The 23,461-nt window shown below is 40.9% G+C and overlaps 1 protein-coding gene across 3 annotated transcripts in view; it reads left to right on the forward strand.

Moving 5' to 3' along the window:
• The window catches only part of CTCF (CCCTC-binding factor), a 43,067-nt gene extending 26,505 nt beyond the window's left edge, over window positions 1-16,562 (forward strand). For 2 of the 3 annotated variants that reach the window (XM_061138734.1, XM_061138733.1), the window contains 9 exons: window positions 32-202; window positions 2,911-3,044; window positions 4,978-5,098; window positions 5,665-5,814; window positions 8,934-9,094; window positions 9,648-9,830; window positions 10,371-10,506; window positions 13,623-13,784; window positions 15,072-16,562. In XM_061138734.1, the coding sequence (XP_060994717.1) occupies window positions 32-202; window positions 2,911-3,044; window positions 4,978-5,098; window positions 5,665-5,814; window positions 8,934-9,094; window positions 9,648-9,830; window positions 10,371-10,506; window positions 13,623-13,784; window positions 15,072-15,256 (1,403 nt within the window). In that variant the 3' untranslated portion in view covers window positions 15,257-16,562. The remainder of the gene's footprint in view (window positions 1-31; window positions 203-2,910; window positions 3,045-4,977; window positions 5,099-5,664; window positions 5,815-8,933; window positions 9,095-9,647; window positions 9,831-10,370; window positions 10,507-13,622; window positions 13,785-15,071) is intronic. The other variant, XM_061138735.1, reaches the window with a different exon arrangement.
• Window positions 16,563-23,461: the final 6,899 nt, after the last annotated feature.

Raw genomic sequence — 23,461 nt, forward strand, 5'->3', positions numbered from 1 at the left:
GCAACAAGTAAGTGTTTTATTTCGTATATAGGTGTAAAGAAGACATTCCAGTGTGAGCTTTGCAGTTACACATGTCCACGGCGTTCAAATTTGGATCGGCATATGAAAAGTCACACTGATGAGAGACCACATAAGTGCCATCTCTGTGGCAGGGCATTCAGAACAGTCACCCTTCTGAGGAATCACCTTAACACACACACAGGTGGGTGCTGGATAAACATGTTGGGGACTACAGCTTAGCAAAGGCTTAAACTTGAGTTTTAAATATCTTCTAAGCTGATTCCAGTGGGAGTAAAAGTGATAAGACTTCTTTGTTCTTTCTTATGTTACCCTTTTTGTAATCTTGATTTATTGTAAGCAAGTGGACTTAGGGGCAAATGTAAAGAATTTATGGGAAGTAATCCAAATTATATAAGGATGGTGATTCAGATAAAGATTTTCTGCGGTAGTTAACCAACCTGTAATATTTCCTGAGGACACCACCATTGTGTTGCTAAAGTTTTAACAACAATGACAAAAACTAACCCCCCAAAATCCCAGGCAACAATTGCCAGACACTATGAGGAAGAACATTAAAAATAGAAATGTGGTCCTCCTCTGTAAAAACCATAGTTTCTGGTTGTTTTACCTCAAAGAATAAGCTATAGTTCATAAACCCAGAATGAAAAATTTAAGACACCGTTCCAGCATTTCAAACATTTGTTCATTCATGGTCCACATATACTTAATATTCTAATATTAACTTCATGTAGACTGTGGTCAGGTTCTGGGGTCACTAAAGTGGAGAGACTGGGCTGAAGCTCTCCTGAGACTCTCTTCTGGGCTCTTATACACTTACGGTGTTGATATTTGGCTCCAAGTGCTAATAGAAACTTCTCTCACCTGATTCTTCATGCAGAATAGCTTTCTTCTATCCAGATTCTCCACCTCATTTTATATGATGACTCTTGTTTTCTCTTTGATGTGTTGGTTGTCTGATGAACATGATCAAGTAGGGGTTGGCTTATAAGCAGTATGCTGTGCCGTAGTGTATTTGTTAATGTGACTTAGTCACTTCTCACCAACTCCCTAGTTTCTACCCAGACCTGATGATAATATGTTTTATTTGGTAGTTTGAAAATCCTAAGGAAAAGGCAGAAGACTGCATAAAAGCAGCTGAACACATTATAGGACTGCCAAAATGGGAGTACCTTGATGTGGGCACTGTGTGTCATGGTCAAGTCCTCAGCTTTGAAAATAAGAAATTTGGCTATTTAGGAGTGATTTGGCAGGACTAATTCATACTAACCAAATCCTCAAGAGTCAGGAGCATAACAGAACATCAGATTATGGTGAAGAATGCACCTTTTTATTTTGTAGATACAATAGTATTGCATCCTAAGGGGCCTATGTCCAGATGCTGTAGCAATTGAACGGTGGCCTGGTGAGCATGGACCTTGAGCAGAGGGACATAGTCGGTCATGTGGTACAACCTGATGAAAATTCATGTCCCACGGCGGTGTCTGCTTGTTTCTAATTGCCATGCTTAGGTCTATCGGAGGCAGACCTCTTTTTCGCCCTTCGGTAATGCTAAGTAAACATTGGAAATTCTTTGTTTTCAGCTTACTGTGTCCTAATAGGAATTGATATTGCTTTCCTTCTCTTGTTAGTTGTTACTTTGCTTACCTGTCTGTACCACCAGAGTGTACATTTTTCATACATAAGAACTCTATCCTTCACTCTTAATCTTTAGTGGTACTAAAGAAGCAAACTGAATAAATGAACATTCTTTGGAATTTTCTAGTAATTACTATCATATCCAAACACATTGCCCTCTCCAGTATTCTCAATCTCTGAGAAAATCATTTCTGCAAATGGCTGGTCCCATTCATAACATCGTGAGTCTTCCTAATTCCATTCTCAAAGGTAGCCTGCCTTTGATTTTGGTGTTTGAGATTACCTTGCTGTTCACTTCTTACTCACAATTCCAGATGGTAATAATAACAACCTATGAAAACAGTACTGTGTTCTGCTGTCAGCTTTATCTCTTTATTGTGAATATTACTTGGTCATAATATTTCCAGTGCAGTGTTCAGAATATAAAGTGCCTAGAGAAGATCTACTTAAGTAATGGTACATTATGGGGCTACTATGGGAAGACATATTAAAAACAATAAGATTATCTCAGTGAAAGGAAAAATAAAACAAGAAAAAAAAACAAGAAATATAGAAGATACAGTATTAGTTCAAAAAATATTTAAATATTCCATGATTTAACATTCAGATCACAGAATATTAGACTTGGATATTTGAAAACAGTCTGTTTAAATCACATAACATAAAAGGCAATACTGCTTTTAAAGCCTTTGGTAAATCTCTAGAATACCTTATGAAACCAAATTAAAATAGAAAACATGTTATTATATTTCTATTTTTTTAAAAAAAGAAAAAGTTGGTCAATATGGACAGCCCACTGGTTCTGTATATATAATTTCAATACAGTAATTTTTGATGTGTAGAAGGATCTTGAATCAAAATAACTATTAATTCTGTGACCTCTACTTGATAGACATTGAGGTTTAAAAGATGTGTTCTGTATTTTTTTAGATGGGTTGAAACAGATACTTCTATTAACCCTTAATCCATAGTGATCAAAATATTCACAAAATAGGGATAAAAAAGATTTTGTATTCAAAGACAGCAGACTCAAAATGGTAATTAAGAGAAACTAAACTTTAGTTTGGCATGTGTTTTTAATATTTTGAGATTGGTGTTGTAAAGTCAGCTGGGCTCTCACCCGTAGCTTTTGGAGCTGCTCTCAGGCATGGCTGGTGAGAGAGCCAGGGTCAGCCTCATGCTGCAGTTGTGCCACACAGTGAACTCTGTAATGAACCGTGTCCTTGACTTTCTCTTATGTCCTCCTTTCTCTAGGTACTCGTCCTCACAAGTGCCCGGACTGTGATATGGCCTTTGTGACTAGTGGAGAACTGGTGCGGCATCGTCGTTACAAACACACCCACGAGAAGCCATTTAAGTGTTCCATGTGCGATTACGCCAGTGTAGAAGTAAGTTCAGTGTAGGTCAGCTCCTTGTTGGTTCCTTGTCTTGAGAAGACAATGATTCCTGTGTGAGGATAGTTTGTATCCTCACAATATAAGATAGAATATCTTATTAGATTACTACCACTCCTCCTCCCCACCACTAGAAAAAAAACTCTGTATTGATTGTGAAAGGTTTACCCATTAAAAAGAGTACTAATCCATGTGTTATTAATGTTACAAGCAAATTCTACCAGACTTCAGAGAAATAAGTCACTATACCAAGAGTATTTTAAAAATGGAAGATTTCATCACCATAATTATTTGAGGTTACCTTGTTACCCAAACTGGATTAGGATAATTGTAAAAAGAAAACTGTATCTTTTTCTCACAGAAAAGCCAAAATTTTAAATAAATTAACAGATCAGATGTAGTAATAGATTATTACTAAAATGTGATTATTAAATAGAATATATCTAAAATGCAAGAGTAATTCAACATTAGGAAATTATTGGTGTGTACTACATTGAGAGATTAAAGAAAAACCACATAATCATTTCTGTAATTGAAAAACTATAAAATTTGATACTTGATACTATTTAAAGTTCTAGCAAGTCAAGTGTAGAAGAAAATGTCTTTATTATGAGGAGTATCTACTGGAAGCCTATAGTAAACCCAGCCTAAGTAACTTTGGAACAAGATACCCATTCTCACAGTTAGAATTTCAACATTGTATTGGAAATCCTAGATAATAGCATAAAGTAAGTAATGAATTATAAATGGAAAGACAAAACTGTCATTTCTACAGACATATTTTCTTACATAGAAAATCCAAGAGTATTGGCTGAAAAACCTAGAACATTTGAGTTCAGTCGAGTGGTCAGATCCAAGATATAAATACACAGGAATCAGTGACTTATTTTATACAATACCAATACTAGAAAACAGGTTCAAATTCTAACAGCAATAAAAATGGCCTGGGGGTAAACTGAACAGCAAAAAAGCACTTAATACCTGTAAGAAGAAAATGTCTCAGAATTTTCGGAAGGACATTAATAAATACAATAAATATATATTTCAAGTTGGTTCTGAATTTCAACTGGAAGTGTATATATGAATGACTAAAAAATTTTTGAAAAAGGAATGAAGGGCTTTTGCTATTGGCTATGGTAAAACTATATGATAAATGAAGACAGTGTGATATTGGAGCAAGAAAAAAAGAGTTGGCTGTAAAAGAATAGATTCTGCAGTATACAGGAGTTTAATATGTGATAAGTCCTAGAAAGAGAACTATTCAGTATTACTGTTGGAATCGTTCTTTAGCCTTACAGTGTGTGAAATTTTTACTGTGTAGAATACAGGGGGATTTTAGTGTAAAACTGGAACACTGTTTAGAATTTTCAAGTCACATGTTAGTATTTGAAACCCTCCTTAGAGTCACTCTTTTCTTGGAAAGGTACCAATTGAAGAGGAAAAGCATAAGTCCAAAGAGAGAAAGGTGAGAGGCCGCTGGTGCCTGGCCTGTCTGGGAAGTGCTGTTGAAAGAAAGACTGAGGGGAATTAAAATGCACTTATAAATTTGGATTCAAGTTTGTTAGAAACTTGATCCATAAATTAGCATGAATTATTTAAAAATTATTTAAAAAATTATTCTGGATAACTTCAGGCATATAAAGAAGTAGATAGAATAGTATATTACACCCCCATGAACCTATCACCTGGCCTAAACTGTTAAAAGTAACTCATCTTGACTCATGCCCTATCTGTTTTACCCTCTTCCCTTAGATCATGATAGGGATTTTAGAGGCAACAGTTAAAAAGGAGGAAATACTGTCCTTTAGACTTTGTCTGTTACGAACTTCAGTTTCCAAAACCAAAGCTTTTGTGCTTGACCCACGGTGTTCATGTCACAACCTATGTTAATACAGGTTTAAGAGGTTTTGTTGCTTTTGTATTTCAGGTCAGCAAATTAAAGCGTCACATTCGCTCTCACACTGGGGAGCGTCCTTTCCAGTGCAGCTTGTGCAGTTATGCCAGCAGGGACACATACAAGCTGAAAAGGCACATGCGGACCCATTCAGGTAGGACTTCTCCGTTCCTTGTATTAATGAACCACTTTCTGGTGGATCCCATTGGCACCCTGTGAACCACCACATACCCCTATCAGTTACCCAAATGGAAGTGGGCATGAGAATAGTATATAAATGACAAATGTTCTCTGGCATACCTTCAGAGTTCATTGCTCTGAATATACACTGGAGAATGGAAATTTTTTACTGTGTGAAGCCTGGGTAGATTACCTAACCCAACTTGTCAGTTTTCCAAAGTACAGTCTTTTTCTAAAAAGAAAAACTTGCAGGTCCTCCTGCCATCATCCCGTCTATAGCAGTAGAAACTACTCTTATTAACATGAAGGACTCTGGCAGAACTGGGCAGAGCAGAGGTGTTGGCCACAGTTTGGGACTTCTTATTCATCTCTGAAGATAGGCCTGAGCCAGGCAGTGGGCCTGAGCCTCATCCTTCCTGAGTTAAGAACTGTAGATCCTCTGTGGCTTGGCATATCTGCCACCTGGTAACCCTCCAATTAAATGGTAGTTACTTAGTTCATTTCATCTAATTTATTCATTCTGTTTTTTTTTCTTTGAAGGGGAAAAACCTTATGAATGTTATATTTGTCATGCACGGTTTACCCAAAGTGGTACCATGAAGATGCACATTTTACAGAAGCACACAGAAAATGTGGCCAAATTTCACTGTCCCCACTGTGACACTGTCATAGCCCGAAAAAGTGATCTGGGTAAGTCAGTTAGCTAGTGGCAAATGAAAAATAAATTTTGACAAATCTATGAAGATAATGATCACAGGTTACTTCCTTTTCTGACTTCATACATTTTGTTTGTTGTGAATGGCCTGCTATTTAATAAAAGTCATTGTTTATGCTATTTTCTTCTGTCTCTTCTTTCTCTTACTGAAGCTACACAACAAAATTTTTTCCTGACTGTAGCTTATCTATAAATAAATGGCAGCTATAATGAGAGAAAAGTGTATTTTTAATCAGTATCCTTCATTGGTAATGTTAAAAGTCCCCAAATATGGAAGTAACATAGTATGGTTCGAACTAAGGTCAGTCCATTTCAGTTTTTTGTTGTTTTTTTTCCAGAATATTTGTACTTTCTTTAGGTAATTAGACTCTTGTATTGATTTGGTGATAGCTATAATTCTGTACATAATTAAGCTAGAGTTAATGTAAAGGCAGAGTTTAGTGGTAGAAATTTTAGTATAACTCATATACTTAAAGATAAGGTCACCTGAATATCCCTTTGTGTTTCTTATTTAAAATAGTTAAAAATAGTGCCCCAGTCTGTTCTCTGTTCAAAATGCATCGCTCCCTGCAAAATAATAATGTATTTAGATAAATTGTATCTTGCAGGTTGTCTTTATACTTTGATTTTACTTTTTTACTTATTTGATCTTCACAGCAATCATATGAAGTCATCAAGGCGTATTTATTCCAGCTTTGTAGGTGATAACCAGGTGTTTTGACCAAAGTGATACAACACAGCTTATGAGTGGCAAAGCTGGACTTGAGTATTCTGGAACCCTCTCAAGCTGTTTCTCACACTGGGGCATGTATAAGTACCCAGGTCATATCAGGAGCATACCAAACCATATCATAAACATGGCCTGTCTTTCTGCAGGTTTTGAGTAAAGGTTTTGAGTAAAGTTATACAATTGAACTAGTATCTTAAAACATTTTTCCAATAATATGACTATATTGAACAAACTGGAGACTGACATAAAACATTTTTAAGATGAAACTGTGAGCTTGAAGTAGAGGACATGTAGGATTCCACGTAAGATCCAGTGGGTCATGTGTTCATTCTACTCTAGTGTAGAAAGGATTTTAGAAAAATTTAAGAAGTACTGTCCTCAGATAAATGAAAGAGTTTTACTGTTCTTAACGTATAGAAACTAAAACCTAAACCAGTTATATCATAGCACTGTGTGAACTGTTAGGCCACTGTTTGGATTATTCAATTTTTTTTTAAGTTATTCACTATCCTGATGCAAATGAAAACCTTGAGTGTTTTATACTTGCATGATAACCTCTTAGACCCTACATAATAAGCTGTTTATAAGGTAGTTAAGGAGCTGTCAAATAATAGTTATCTCCCCAAACCATTCCCAAACAAGTTTGTGTTCCCTCTTTAAAACAGGTTTGATTGCACATTAATATGCAATAATTAAGATTCATCACCTTGGAACACAGGAAAGCATGGGCTTTGGAGGCAGACCTACCAGAGTCAAGATTCACCTCCAAATACTTAACTGTTCTAATAAGTTTTTTTTTTTTTTAACTGATATGTAGGAATAATTCCAACCTTACAGAATTATTATTGTAAATATTTAATAAAAACATATGAAAGTCTTTCACATTAACTGTTAGGTCTCTATCTGAGGAGCAGAAGTTGAGTCTAAGAATTATTTGAAATGATATATGTATGTATAAAAAGTCTTCATATAGTGAACATGTGTAGAGAGTAAAAAAGTGAGCCATCACTTTCTCTTACCTTATTTCCATTCCCCAGAATTAGCCCTCTTTGATGTGAGGCTTCCCTGGTGGCTCAGTGGTAAAGAATCCACCTGCCAATGCCTGGAGGAGGAAATGGCAACCCACTCCAGTATTCTTGCCTGGGAAATCCCAGGGACAGAAGTGCCTGGTGGCTGTAGTCCATGGGGTCGCAAAAAAGTCACATACTATTCAGCAACTAAACAACAAAAGTTGGAAGTGATAGCACCTTGATTAAGCAGATGGTTAGCACCATAAATTCTTGATCCTAAACGCAGCTGGGCTCCTCACTATTCCAGCTGTTTGTCCTCATCAGTTGTGTTCCCATTCTCCTCAGTGAGTGTGTCCCATTAATTCATTCCACAGATATTTGAGCACCTGCTATGTGGGAAGTACTATGACAGTGGGGTAAATCATTAACTTTGTTTAAACCTCTAATCTTCCTTCCCTTTTCTCTTTGCCTCCTTGGTCTCAGTATATAACTTCTTTTCTTACTTTACACACACAGGAAATGCAGCAGGTTGAAACTTCAAATTTCCCCTTTCCACATGTGTAACTTACCTGCATTCGTCCTCTTGCCCCATCAGCTTCTAGAGACTGTCACTGTTTGTGTCTGTGGCCTGTCCCTTTGCCCTGATCCCATTCTCCTGTGTTCCTAGCAACTTTTACATGGTCAAGGATTGCTTCTTTACCTTCACTTTCATGTTCTCACTCTTTAATCTTTCCCCTCAACTCTAAATGTCCTTACTTCTCTCCTTTTTTTTTTTTTTGTCTCCTGTTTCTAGGTTTTAGCTCTTTATTTCCTTCTCAGCCAGTCCTCATGAAGAGTTATATCGCTTACAGTCCTCTCTCCCTCAGCTTCCTTCCCATCTGGCATTTCAAATTCAACATGTCCAAAACTGGGGTCTAAATCCCCTTTGTCGCCTTGTCCCAAAGACAGACACACAGCTCAGGCTTCAGCCCTGTTCCACTTACTCCTTGTCTCAGTAAGTGGCTCCACCATCTGCTCAGTTTTCCAAGCCAGAAACCTGAAGGTCATTCCTGGTACCCACCTTTCTCTTCCTCACTCTGGTCAGTTACTGAGTCCTATTGATTCAGTTTCTTGGGTCTCTTGTCAGGTCCCCTTCCCTCCATACCCACTGCCATCTCCAAACCACCACCTTCCCTCACCTGTCCAGTTTTAACATCTCACCTAGTCTCTCCATGTCTGTTTTTACTCCTTTTTTTCCCATTTTCTGTATAGCAGCCAGACTAATTATATTCAGAAGCAGAAAGAAATGTGTTCTTAACTTTTTGAGATGTTTGTGTTTTCACAAGTTGGACTGGGCTTTGTGTTTTGCTTTCAGGTGTCCACTTGCGAAAGCAGCATTCCTACATTGAGCAGGGCAAGAAATGCCGATACTGCGATGCTGTGTTTCATGAGCGCTATGCCCTCATCCAGCACCAGAAGTCACACAAGAACGAGAAGCGCTTTAAGTGTGATCAGTGTGATTACGCTTGTAGACAGGTAGGAACCTTTATAGTTAGAAAACAGTTGATGTCTCATCAGTGTTGGGTTTTATCAGAGGGTTTTTACCTGGTGGCTCAGAGGGTAAAGTGTCTGCCTGCAGTGTGGGAGATCTGGGTTCGATCCCTGGGTTGGGAAGATCCCCCGGAGAAGGAAATGGCAACCCACTCCAGTATTCTTGCCTGGAGAATCCCATGGACAGAGGAGCCTGGTAGGCTACAGTCCACGGGGTCGCAAACAACTGGACACGACTGAGCGACTTCACTTTCACTATATGAAAGTAAGTTCAGGACTTGAGAGAAGGGATGAATTTGGTACTGGGGCCTGATGCCTGGGAGTGATCTACCGAAGCAGCCCAGCAGAAGTGAGTGTATCTGGTAGGATTTGGGGAAGCAGTTTTGTACCCCAGTAAGGTTTACATCATCCTCTCAGTAAGCAGTTCTGGGCCTGGACCCTTGGAAGAGAAAGATTTTTAGAGCTACACATGCAGGTGGTGCGGGATAGCAGCCCTACAACAGGCTCTGAGACCTTCCTTCACCCCATTCTCTTTCAGGAGAGGCACATGATCATGCACAAGCGCACCCACACTGGGGAGAAGCCTTATGCCTGCAGCCACTGCGACAAGACCTTCCGCCAGAAACAGCTCCTCGACATGCACTTCAAACGCTATCATGACCCGAACTTTGTCCCTGCGGCCTTTGTCTGTTCTAAGTGTGGGAAAACATTTACACGCCGGGTAAGAGTCAGAACTTGACTTCCTCCCTTCTAGTTCTTGATACCATTCATGTTCTCGATCTTCTGTTGCAAAGCAGGGCAGTTTTCTCCACTGAGATTATAGAGATAAACTATCATTTGGAAAGGGTCAGTCATCCCCACCTCACCACATCACACCTGTCCATGCGTGAACTCTTCCATTGATGGGGAACTCAGTATTTTTTAACAGGTCTGTCTTCACTTAGGGTCATGTTAGTCAGGTCTGCACAGGACAGGGAGCTTGGTCTGATTCTCCCGTACTCAGAGGACCTAACTTCATCTTCTGAGCAGCTCTCCTCTCCCACCCACCCTTTTCTCTCTCTCTACCCACTCCAGATGGAGACCATTTTCCCTGAATGGGAAGTGTATGTTCAGGACACACTTAGCAGATACTAGAACATTGAGACTTAATATGGATAACCACCCCCCAGTTGTTGTTTTTTTTGTTAAACTAAAAGAGAACTTCCAATTTTAATCTTACCTTTTTTAGTAATGTGAACGAGGATTTTGTTCCTTTTGTTAGAATACTATGGCAAGACATGCGGATAATTGTGCTGGTCCAGATGGTGTAGAAGGGGAAAATGGAGGAGAAACGAAGAAGAGTAAACGTGGAAGAAAGAGAAAGATGCGTTCTAAAAAGGAAGACTCCTCTGACAGTGGTAAGTGACTTTTGTTTCTTGAGTTAGTTAAATGTGGCAGGTTTTGGTGCAGAGATTACAGTGTATTTTCGTAAGGACGTGCTGGAATAGAGATAGGCCATTCTCTCATGCTTCCTTTAAACCTCTAATCTTCCTGATGTGTGTATATATTTACAATAGTAGTTAGCTTATTCCCAGAGCAAATTTTTCTTTTTTCTTTTTTTTCTTATGGTGTTCCATTGCTTGGTAAGGTATGTTATGTTCAGTTAAAGCTGAAGCAAAATTAATATCTTTATACTCACTTTACTCAGATTAGTGATATTTTAAGGCCAGCAGAGTTTCTTTTCTATGTTCATAGCTTTTACGTTTAGGAAGCTGGTCTAGATTTGAGCAGTGAATCTAATGGACATGAAGAAGGTTGCTTAAGCATCCTGACCAACTTCTGGTTTGACTGCCTGTGTCAGCCTAGCCTTGAGATGTGTTGATCAAATCCGTGAAGGTCAGCCTTTCTCTTCCTACCTTAATCTCCCCATTTATAATTTAAAACTTTGCCTGTTTTCCTACCATTGATGTTCTTTGGGGTGTTAATCATGAAATCCAGGCAGAAGGTATACGTGTTGAGGTGCTAGACTCATGAAGGGGGTAGAGAACAGAGTGTTGGTCATGTAGGAGTCACATTTGATGATACAAACTCACTCCAAAGTGTTAGGTTTTATAATGTGGATACTTGGGCTACTGGCACCTAGTTGAGAAGGCACATCAGTGGCTTCAATATTTAAGACTTGTGGAAAAGGATGTAGAGAAGTTTTGTTTTGGGGAATGTACTTACAGATGATGCCTAATGTATTTCTAAGAAATTCTCATTTTGTCTTCTGCGTTGCTTGTCAGAAATAATGGGAAACGAAATGGAATTTCTGAAAACTGAATATATCTGTCACTTTATTGGTTTTATTATAAAATTTGTTCATGAAAGTACTAGGTCTTTTATATTTAAATATATAAGAAAGTCCCTTTTGGTTTTTTATCTTAATAAGGCCTCAGTTTTCTATTCATAACTTTTTATGGGGGAATATTCATCTAAGCATAAGAGTAATTTATTTTTTGCTGCCTTCTTAAGTGGAAAATCTATTTTAAGCGGTATCTTCAGTCACTGGGTTTTAAGTGAATGCCTCCTTTAAAATGTCACTTTGCTTAATTTTCTTTTTTCACTTTGTTTAATTTTTATAAAAACACATCACACTGAATCACTGTGGAATCCGTTTGTTTGTTTGGCAAAGAAATTGAGTGGACTATTGGGAGGTGCCAAGGAATGTCAGTGGGCCTCAAGAACCAGCAGAGATGCCCAGATAAACTTGAGCTTCAGGATACCTGTAGTAGCTCTTGGTTGCAGAGCCTTCTACTGCCACAGACATACCTTTTTTCTCACGGTACTACCGTGTTCACTTCTGTGGTTCATCTCCGAACAAGACCAGCTCCACTCTCTAATTGTACTTTTACCAGCAACATCTTTCAGCTGCAGAGTTTAATGACAGTTCCTAATAGGTTTCTATGGTTCCTCCTTTTGTCTTCTGCACTGGAGAAGACAGGAGGAGGAGTTGCAGAGCTTTCTTTGGGGCCTATTGTCTCTTTATCCCAGAATGTTTGGACTGGTGAAGGCCAGAATCATATTTGTTCCCTCCCAGAAGTTCTGCCTGTTGGTCATCGACAGAAATTGACCACCAGAGTCTAATGCTATTTTCAAGGCTTCTAACCAAAATCTCTCCAATCCAATAAGCTTTTGACCCTATTAACTTTCTTTGTGTGCTTCTCCCACTGCCCCTCCCCCCCCCACCTCAGTTCTGACTGAATTTGTTTAGCTTTCTAGGCGTCGGGCCAACTTAGGCAATAGGGGGCTTGAATAAGTTCAGTAGGGAAGCATGTCGTTCTTGACACGCTGCCACGTACCAGTACGTTCCTCACATTTTCACTTAGGATTTCAGTCACTTGACAAGGCATTTTGTCCTGATGATCAGGCATTTACCCACAGATTTCTAAATTTAAACATTTGTTGTGAGCGAAAGAGAGTGTGCTTGTAACCTGTGCTTCTTGGAGGAAGGCAGGCAGGATATCTTTTGTGCCGTGGCAATGGGGGAGGGGTAGCAAGAGCTCTTCAGTTGCCTGCAGGTGTGGGCAGCAGAACACCCCCAAACTGTGGTTATTTGTGCCTTACAAATCACTTTAGTTTCTCTCTGTTTCTATAAAATGAGGGTAATACCTCTTATTTAATGAAGCCTATGTGGAATAATGGAGAATTTTTATAAACTCTGATGTGTAGTGTAAAAAGCATCTGTGATGATGTGGTAGAATGTAAGTTGCAGAGCACAATTACAGGCATTATCTCTTTGTGATCCTTGAGAGTTCTTTAGAGATTACACAAGGAAACTGAGGTTCCGTGTGGTTATCATCCCAGCTCACACACTTAGGAGATCTGAGACTCAAAACTATATTATCAGGCTCTTCATCAGTGTTCTTTCTACAATAGTTCCCTCTCCTTCTACATGGTAATTGCTTTAGGGAGAAGGTAAGGGAGTTAGGAGGACCCACTGGGTTTGGGACAGCTGGGAATTAAATCCCAAAATTTGACCTTAACACTTTTCCTAGTAAATAGGACCTCACGGTGCTTCAAGAACTTTATACACACAAACACACACACATCTTCCACTACTCTTCAGGGGTCCATCTCAGGCTTAGTGTCCTGTTTTATCCGTGTATAGTAGGTAGAGGGAACATTTGTTCATTTTCAGCTTAAAACACCACTTGGCAGGGGTGTTTAATATAACTGGTGTAAGTTGGAGTTGCCTTTAAGAATTTAAAACTCAATATTCTGATATATAAAGCTGAAAGAATATCCAGTCCACATAAAATATGAATAATGGTATTTAAGTTGATTTGCTTATTAGTTTAGCATTAATACCAGTTTACTTTCTTTAGTGCTGAAAACAAAAATTCCAGTGAAATGGAATTTTTAAATGGGCTATTAACGATGAAAATAAATATTTAAGTAGACTTCACAGAATATGTGATTATTTGTGTGTTGCTTTTCCTTCCGCCACTCGTCTCCTTGCCCCACCACCTCTTCTTCCTGATTTCATGAGAAGAAAATGCTGAGCCAGACTTGGATGACAATGAGGATGAGGAGGAGCCTGCCGTGGAGATTGAACCCGAGCCAGAGCCCCAGCCAGTGACCCCAGCCCCACCACCTGCCAAGAAACGGAGAGGACGCCCCCCTGGCAGAACCAACCAGCCCAAACAGACCCAGCGTAAGTTGCTTGTCTCAGCTCAGTAGGCTGGCTTCCTCTCTTAACATGTGGGGAAGCCAGACGGGTCCTTGTTCTTTGGGTAGATGGGAACCGAGCCATGAGAACAAGTTAAGGTCACACTGGGAACAAATTCTCAGGAAGCGATTTTTTAGTTTTTCATTGGGGAACATCTGAGAAAGTCTCTAGAGGCCTGTTAAGTTTTAGCAAGATAAAGTCCAGAGTTGAAGGGTACTTACTATGAGATGGGTACTGTCAGTGTGGGGGCGTTTTACAAAACAATTAGTCTTAGTCAGCTGGCAAAATTGACATGGTAATGAATGTAATGTATAAGAGCCAAATTTTAAAGGATGGAGGAATAAAGGGATTTCCATGATGACAGTGTCCCTCTTAAGAAACCCAGGTCCATGGATTCTGTTGCTGGCTTCCTGATTTATGAGAGGACACTGGGCAGCAGTCCTGTACTGCACATGGCTCTTGTAATTGCAGGCTCTAGGGAGTCTCAGGTCTTTGTTCTATTCATGAATCTCCTAAAAGCTGGCAATTCTTTTTCTTCCTTCAACAAATGCAGCATTTCATCTGTTTTTTTAATATGCTCCTTGAGCCCCATGTCTAAATGTCTTATTACAGAGGGGTGGTTGGGGAACTATTTGACCTACAGAGATTTGAGTGAACAAACTGGTGGTAGGGCCCTCAGTGTTGGACAGCTTCGGAAGCAAAAATGTCAGGTTCTGGAACTTCTCTGGAGGTTCAGTGGCTAAGACTGCACTCCCAATGCAGGGGGCCCCGGGTTCGATCTCTGATCCAGGGAACTAGATCCTGCATGCCACAACTAAGCTTGTGTGCCACAACTAAGACCTGGCACAAACAAATTTGTTAAAAAAGTCAGGTTCTTTTACTATAGGTGGGTCATCTCTAAAACAGACCTGCCTACATCCTATACTCTGAAGTATTCCTTGTCTCGTGCCATCTGCATTTTTTGCCTGTGTCACACTGACTATTGTGAAACCCTAATTTATGAGATAAAGGAAAACTTAAGATTTTTAATACATGATTTGGGAGGCATATGAAGAGGAATGTCAGTGCTTTGTCTTTTAGTACTATCTAGAGTATTTGGGCTTTGTGTATGGCCACATTATAGGTTAAGTCTTTTTTATTGACGTTCTCTGTATCGAAACTGAGGCTTTCCAGTGTTGCTGACTTTTCATTTAGTGTCAAGTCTGAAAAGACCCTTGCAATTCTTGGGGGCTTTAATGGAGCATTTGTTTTCTTCATGCTCTTCTTTGCCAGCAACAGCCATCATTCAGGTCGAAGACCAGAATACAGGTGCAATTGAGAACATTATAGTTGAAGTCAAAAAAGAGCCAGACGCAGAGCCTGCGGAGGGGGAGGAAGAGGAGACCCAGCCAGCTGCCACAGATGCCCCCAACGGAGACCTCACGCCTGAGATGATCCTCAGCATGATGGACCGGTGATGGCGGGGCCTCGCTCCTTGCCAGAACTGCTCTGGGCTGTGTTTAAACGGCCTGCATCTTACTTTTTCTCCCTTCTTTCTTCTTTTGGCTTTGGGAAAAGCATCATTTTACCAAACATACTGAGAACTAAAACTTCAAGGATGATGTTAGAAAATGTGATTTAACTAGAACTTGCTGTTTGATGTTAGCAAATCATGGAATGTTCTGAGTCCCTGAGGGTTTACTGTGAAGTGCTGAGGACAGTGTTCACGCCTCCCTGGTTTTCTTAGATGGAAACAGAGACATTGAACCCTCTCTCTTGCCATGGTAAACCACTCCAGAAACCACCACCCGGTTTCCCAGAGTTCTTACGGTCTTCTTCCCAGGAGAGTTTTTAATTGTAAATGCAGACTTGGGAAGGACTTAGACTTTTAAACTGGTTTTTGCTTTTGCTTTTCCCTGACTCCCTTTGCTTGGAGTCAGCTGCACACCAGTAGTATGGCATGCTACGATTGGTTTCTGTCCTGAAGACTTTGCCCCTTTCTTGGCAAAGTTTCTGGTATGGTCAAGCTTGTAAATAACTTTTTTTACATTTTAATCTTTTCCATTAATTACAAGGTTGGAAAGAAGTGCAGTGTAAGAAAACCCAGCATTTTAATTACTTGCAAATTAAGTTACTACAGACGGTAGTTTGTAAACGTTGACGAGGAATTGGATCACAATCATGTCGCAGAACAGCACCGAGACTGCTGCCCGCTAGTGACGGACACCCACATGGAACATCATGATTTCCAACCCATGGAGCCAGCATTTGAACCTTGTACAATTAACTTTCAGTTATGATTTCCCATCTACATTTTCTTTGCTTTGTTCGTAGCTGAGTTTCGTGTTTTATAAATCCTCTGTTGAAGCAGAAGGGTGATTATGAGTGGGTCACAGCAGCTCTTAAAAGCTGGGCCAGGAAATTTCACTAGGTCAGTAATTTAAACTTCGGATCTTCAAAAAAATAATGTGAAGCAAAACCAACTCAAAAGTGATTTCTTGCACATGAACTGTCACATGTTTAAAATGTGTTTTTTAGAGAGCCTCAGTCTTGCTGATTTCAAACACTTTTTTCTTCTGTGTATTGCTTTTAAGAGAGCCATCAGTTAGCTATCAGACTCTAGGTTGATGCATTTTGTACTTAGCTGTACTGTGTGATATTTTTCATTATTTTAGGACACCAACATGAGACCTGTAATAAAATATGTAATGGGGTTGAAAGCTGGGGAGGAGGATCTACTGCTGTACAGCTAATAAATCATAACGGATTAACAAGTGCTCCGAACACCCCCACTTGTGTGATTCCTGCCTAAAGTCTGTGTGCATAACTTCAGGCAGCGCAGGCCTCTTTCAGAAGCAAGCTGTGCTTCCAGGATGACCAGTTCTGTCTAGCAGATGGGCGATGATCTTGGCAAGTGATGGAATATTGAGGGCATCATGCTACGAGTTTTATTGCCCCAAAAGTGTACAAGTAGAGATGTGAGTCTACACAGTTGCCAGCCCCCATGATCCACATAAAGAGTGGATTCCCCATGGTAGAGCAGGTGGACAACACAGCTTAAAGGAAAAGGGGCCAATGGGAAGCTCTGGCCTCAAGATCTCAGCTCAAGATTTCCCTGGTGGTACAGTGGATAAGAATCTGCCTGCCAATTCAGGGGATATGGTTTCGATCCCTGGTCCAGGAAGATTCCACATGCCGCGTAGCAACTAAGCCCAGCACCACAGCTGCTAAAGCCCTTGCACCTAGAGCCTATGCTTCACAACAAAAGAAGCCATTGCAGTGAGAAGCCCGTGAACCTCAACGGAGGGTAGTCCCCACTCACCACAACTAGAGAATGCACTCATGCAGCAACAAAGACCCAGCAGAACCCAAATGTGAAAAGATTAATAATAAGTAGTTTTTTTTTTAATTGGCTCACGGAGGACTGGGATCAATGCATCAAGCTTTGCTAAATGCAGGGGAACAGAGAGAAACTGGACCCTAGAGAAGTTCTTCTCTAGTCTGCCCTAGAAAAGTTCACTTGGAAGGGGAGACCGATATGCTACTACCAAACTGTGGGGAGAGAGACCTAGAGAGCATAGCTCCCTGTTAGCACCTGGGAAGCAGGATGGGAAGGGAATGTGTTAGGGAGTTTCTGTATTGGTGAATTACCATCTTGCTGTTGGCCATTTCTGGGCAGATTGCTCTGGCAGGCCCATTTTAGGTGAAAGCTTTGGCCACAAATTACAGGGTTTTTTGGTTACTGAAGTAGAGTTGATTTATAATGTTGTGTTACTGCTGTCTAGCAGTGTGATTCAGTTATATATACATTTTTTTTTTTTTTAATACTCCCTTCCATTTTGGTTTATCATAGACTATTGAATATAGTTCTCTGTGCCATACAGTAGAACTTTTTTCTTTTAATCCATTCTATATATAAAAGCTTAACATCTGCTAGTTTCAACCTCCGTCTCTGTCCTTCCCTCTTGGCAGCCACCAGTCTGTTCCCCATGTCTGTGATTCTGTTTCATAGATAAGTTCATTTGTGTCATATTTTAGGTTCCACATATGAGTGATATCATGTTGTCTTTTTCTGATTTACTTCATTTAACATAATAATCTCTAGTTGCATCCCTATTGCTGCAAGTATTATTTTTCATTCATTTTTATGGTTGAGTAGTACTCCATTGTGTGTATATACCACATCTTCTTTATCTGTTGATGGACATTTAGGGTGTTTCCATGTCTTGGCTATTGTGAATAGTGCAGGTATGAACATAGGGTGTATGTATGTGTTTGAATTACAGTTTTGCCCAGATACGTGCACAGGAGTGGGATTGCTGGATCATTTGGTGATTTTGTTTTCTGAGGAACCTCCACACTGTTTTCCACAGTAGCTGTACCAACTTACATCCCCCACCAACAGTGTAGGAGGGTTCCCTTTTCTCCACACCTCTCTAGCATTTATTGTTCATGTATTTTTTTATGATGGCCATTTTGACTGTTAAGAAGTGGTACCTCACTGTAGTTTTGATTTGCATTTCTTTAATAGTGATGTTGAATATCTCATCATGTGCATATTGGCCATCTGTGTTTCTTTGGAGAAATGCCTGTTTAAGTCTTCTGCCCATTTTTGGACTGGATTGTTTAATTTTTCATTGTTGTATGAACTCTTCATATATTTTGGAGATTAAGCCCTTGTTGGTTGCATTATTTGCAAATATTTTTTCCATTCCATACATTGTCTCTTAGATTTTTTATGGTTTTCTTTCCTATGCAAAAGCTCGTAAGTTTGATAAGGTCACATTTGTTTAGTTTTGTTTTTATTTCTGTTGCTTTGGGAGACTGACTTAAAACATTGGTACAATTTATGACAGAGAATGTTTTGTCTGTGTTTTCTAGGAGTTTTATGGTGTCTTGTTATGTTGAAATCTTAAGCTGTTTGAGTTTATTTTTGCGTGTGGTGAGGGTGTGTTCTAACTTCATTGATTTACATGCAGCTGTCCAACTCCCCACTTGCTGTAGAGACTTTTTCTCATTGCATATTCTTGCCTCCTTTGTCAAAAATTAATTGTAGGTGTGGGTTTATTTCTGGGCTGTCTGCTCTGTTCCATTGATCCATGTGTCTGTTTTTGTGCCAGGTTTGATTACTGTCGCTTATAGTACTGTCTGAAGTCTAGGAGGGTTATGCCTCCTGCTTTGTTTTTCTTTAGGACTGCTTTGGCAATTCTGGGTCTTTTACACTTCCGTATGAATTTTAGGATTCTGTGTCCTAGTTCTATGAAAAATGTCATGGGTAATTTGATAGGGGTCGCATTAAAACTGTAGATTGCTTTGGGTGGTATGGACATTTTCACACCATTAATTTTTCCAATCCAAGAGCGGGGGATATCTTTCTATTTCTTTGAATTATCTTCAGTTTTGTTTATTAATGTTTTATAGTTCTCATCATATTTAAGTCTTTCACTTCCTTGGTGAAGTTTATTCTGAAGTGTGTTGTTTTTCAGTTCAGTTCAGTCGCTCATCAGTGTCCAACTCTTTGCAACCCCATGAACTGCAGCACGCCAGACCTCCCTGTCCATCACCAACTCCCGGAGTCCACCCAAACCCATGTCCACTGAGTCAGTAATGCCATCCAACCATCTCATCCTCTGTTGTCCCCTTCTCCTCCTGCCTTCAATGTTTCCCAGTATCAGGGTCTTTTCCAGTGAGTCAGCTTTTCCCATCAGGTGGCCAAAGTATTGGAGTTTCAGATTCAACGTCAGTCCTTCCAATGAATACCCAGGACTGATCACCTTTAGGATGGACTGGTTGGATCTCCTTGCAGTCCAAGGGACTCTCAAGAGTCTTCTCCAACACCACAGTTCAAAAGCATCAATTCTGCTCTCAGCTTTCTTTATAGTCCAACTCACATCCATACATGACCACTGGAAAAACCACAGCCTTGACTAAACGGACCTTTGTTGGCAAAGTAATGTCTCTGCTTTTTAATATGCCGTCTAGGTTGGTCATAACTTTCCTTCCAAGGAGTAAGCGTCTTTTAATTTCATGGCTGCAGTCACCATCTGCAGTGATTTTGGAGCCCAGAAAAATAGCCACTGTGTCCACTGTTCCCCGTCTATTTGCCATGAAGTGATGAGACCGGATGCCATGATCTTAGTTTTCTGAATGTTGAGCTTTAAGCCAACTTTGTCAGTCTCCTTTCACTTTCATCAAGAGGCTCTTTAGTTCTTCACTTTCTGGTATAAGGGTGGTGTCATCTGCATATCTGAGGTTATTGATATTTCTCCCAGCAGTCTTGATTCCAGCTTGTGCTTCATCCAGCCTAGCGTTTCTCATGATGTACTCTGCATATAAGTTAAATAAGTAGGGTGACAATATACAGCCTTGATTTTAAGAGGTATTGATTTTTGTACATACCCTTTCTAATGTTTCATTGTTGGTGTAAAGAAATGCAGCCAATTTCCCTATGTAATCTTGTATCCTACTACCTTGCTGAATTCATTTATCAGTTCTAGTAGCTTTTGTGTGGCGTCTTTAAGGTTTTCTATATATAGTATTTCATCTGCATATAATGATAATTTTACCTCTTCCTTCCAGTTTGGATGCCTTTTATTTTTCTTGTCTGGTTACCATGGCTGGCACTTCCAATGCTGTGTTGAATAGAAGAGGTGAAAGTGGGCATTGTTGTCTTATTCCAGGTTTTCATCGGAAGGCTTTCAGCTTTTCACCATTGAGTATTATATTGGCTGTGGGTTTGTCATAAATAGCTTTTATTATCTCAAGGTAATTATAGGGAGCTTTTCTTTTTTTGGCCACACCCCATGGCAAGAAGCACTTCCCTGACCAGGGATCGGAGCCATTATGTCCCTGCATTGGAAGCGTGGAGTCTTAACCGCAGGACCACTAAGGAAGTCCAGGGGGTTTTAACCAGAATTTGAACTTACCAGTTTTCAGTGAAAAGTAAGTAACAGAAGACTAGATGTGTGAAGTCTTTGGCTGGTTGGTAGTGTTCATGCAGTTGGAGCTCCCAGAAAAATTGGTATCATCCGGGACTATGAACCAGGCAGTCAGCAACTTGGATTGAATGTTAGTGGCCTGAGGCTGTCAGGGCATTTGGTCTCTATCCCATGCATGGGCTAACCCCTACTGCCACCAGGGAGCAGAGTACCTGCTACCAGAGTTATTTCAGTGGGCAGGCAGTGTTTTAAAAAATGTTTAATTGGAGTATAATTGGTTTAGAGTGTTGTGTTAGTTTCTGCTATACAATGAAGTGAATCAGCTATATGTATATATATATGCCCTCCCTCTTGGACCTCCTTCCCACCTCACCTCCATCCCACCCACCTAGGTCATTACAGAGCACTGAGCTGAGCTTCTTGTGTTTTATAGCAGCTTCCCACTAGCTAGCTATTTTTATTAAATTTTTTTAATTATAGAGAATTCCCTGGTGGTCCAGTAGTTGGGACTCCCATGTTTCCACTACAAGGAGCCCAAGTTCGATTCCTGGTCAGAATACTAAGATATTGCAAGCCATGTGGCATGCCCCCCCCCCCCAATAAATTTTTTTTAATATAATAGAAAATCTCTTAATAGAACAGCAAACAGTTTATCTGTATTTTTAACATAGCTTTTCTATTATTGTATACATTCAAATTGTTTACAAGCAGATTGGTTTTGCTTGGGGAGGGGACAAGAAAAATGACATTCTAATGCAGATAAGGCTGAAAGGGGATTCCCTCCCTACCTCCCTACCCCCCTACCCCTCCTCACCGTTGGCATATCCCCATGATACATCCTGTGTGACTCCATTGAATGTAAAACCTCCCAGTACTCCACACCAGAGAACTTTTGACAGGAACCTTGTGGCACTTCTGGGAGCTGCAGCCTGGCCTCTTATCCTGTACTACTGGAACAGGCGGGGCTTATTCCTCATTATGAGCTTTTAGCATTTCTTGAGCGCCTACAGGGTGTCACGCTGTCTAGAACACACAGACGGTCTTAACAAATTGAAGGCTTCTCGCCCTCTTGAGTCACTCACTCGTCGAAGCTGAGTCCCATGTGTTCACTAGGCCTCTGATAGCAGTTAACGTTTGTTCATCACTGCCACTGTGACAGCAGGCAGTTATGGAGATGTGTGGCTAGCCTAGCACTCCTGTCCTAATCTCCAGGCTGATCCTGGTTTCCTCCTCCACAGCCCTCTGCTTGTTCCCATAGCACTCACTAGACAAGGGCTGATGCTAGCAGTGTGGCTGTTGGTCTTGAGAATCCCGCCACCTGGGAGCAGCTCGAAGCCTTTGGCATTTATTCCCTCTTGTATTTCTCATTTGAATCATTCTGGACAGAAAAATCCCAGGGAGGGAGGTTTTCTGTCCTGTTCTGGAGTCTTAGGTTTGTCACAGTAAGACTTGGCAACTGTGAGTGTTCAATGAGTTCCAGATACATTGTGAGCACTTCTCTTAATAATTAATCTTTACACTCCAAGGTAAGTTCCAGCTTAGAAAACAGGAACTGGAAGCCCTAAACAGAAAGATGACGTGATTTACTCAGTGTCAAACAGCTGTTAAGTGGAGTCAGGACTTGAATTCAGGCAGCGTACCTTCAGAACTTTCATTCCTGACCACTTGGCCATACTGTGTGTGAGCTCAGGCCCTAGAAGCAGTTGATGGGTTCTGTGGTCTTCCAAGAGTCTTAACTTGAACTCTCTCTGCTCAGATTGGGAGACAGCAGAGCAGGACTTCCTCTTGCCTCTGTTTGCAGGAACTTAGCTCCCTGTCCAACTGAGTCCATCCCTGTGGCCCCTGGGCTGCCACACCTGAGCCTGTTGCTTTAAGGGAGGTGGCTTCCTGCAAAGTTTTTTACAATTCAATCTCTACTTTCCACTTTGTCCTAGTCGGTGGTGGTCCTCAGCAAAGGGAGATGAGATTTGGGCTGGGGGAGATGCTGCTGATGGTCAGATGACTGAAAAATGCTCTCACTGTCTCCAGGCCTCAAGGTGAGGAGGGGTAGCAGGAGGTGGGAAGAAACCAAGGGCCTGCGCAGTGTCTCTCACCTCTCAGGTTATTTCACCCCACCGGGCTGAGCAATGGGCAGGGCAGAGGGTTGTTTCCCTTCTCATAGAGTTTAATTAGATTGTAATGGAAGAAAAAGGTTAAATCCCCTCCTGTGAGCTCTCCAGAATCTAGGTCCCTGGTCTTCTATAGGGTATCATGCATCCCCATGACCTGAGGGCCACCTAGTCCTGCAGACAGTAGCTTTCCTCTCTGCTTATGGTTCCCCCTCCCCAAGCTCTCTCCAGCTCAGGGAGAAGGCAGACATGGGAGGACCCCCACATCCATCGCCTTTGCTCATGAGTCACTCCACTCCTCCCTACAGTGGCACCTTCTGGCCCCAACCCACCTTGAACCTAATGAAAGCAAAGGACCTCTGCCGCAGAGATGGGCATCTGGGGCCATCTGGTGTTTTTCCCACCCTTTCAACAGTTCGTGTCTCTCCGACGTGGTGAGGGACTCCAGATTAGGAGCAACAGATAGGGTCCTCAAGGTTAGGAGGAATCCGATGGTCCTTTCTGAACAGACGCCCTAGACGCCCTATGTATCCTGTCTGCGGTCCACCTCCCTCGCTGGGCTGTGGAGGGGACGGGCCGAGGCGGTCCGCAGATTCCCCGAGCGGGCAGCGCCCCCTGGTGCTCGCAGAAGGGACTG

The sequence above is a fragment of the Dama dama genome, chromosome 4 (genome assembly GCF_033118175.1).
Source record: "Dama dama isolate Ldn47 chromosome 4, ASM3311817v1, whole genome shotgun sequence".
NCBI classification, from domain to species: Eukaryota; Metazoa; Chordata; class Mammalia; order Artiodactyla; family Cervidae; genus Dama; species Dama dama.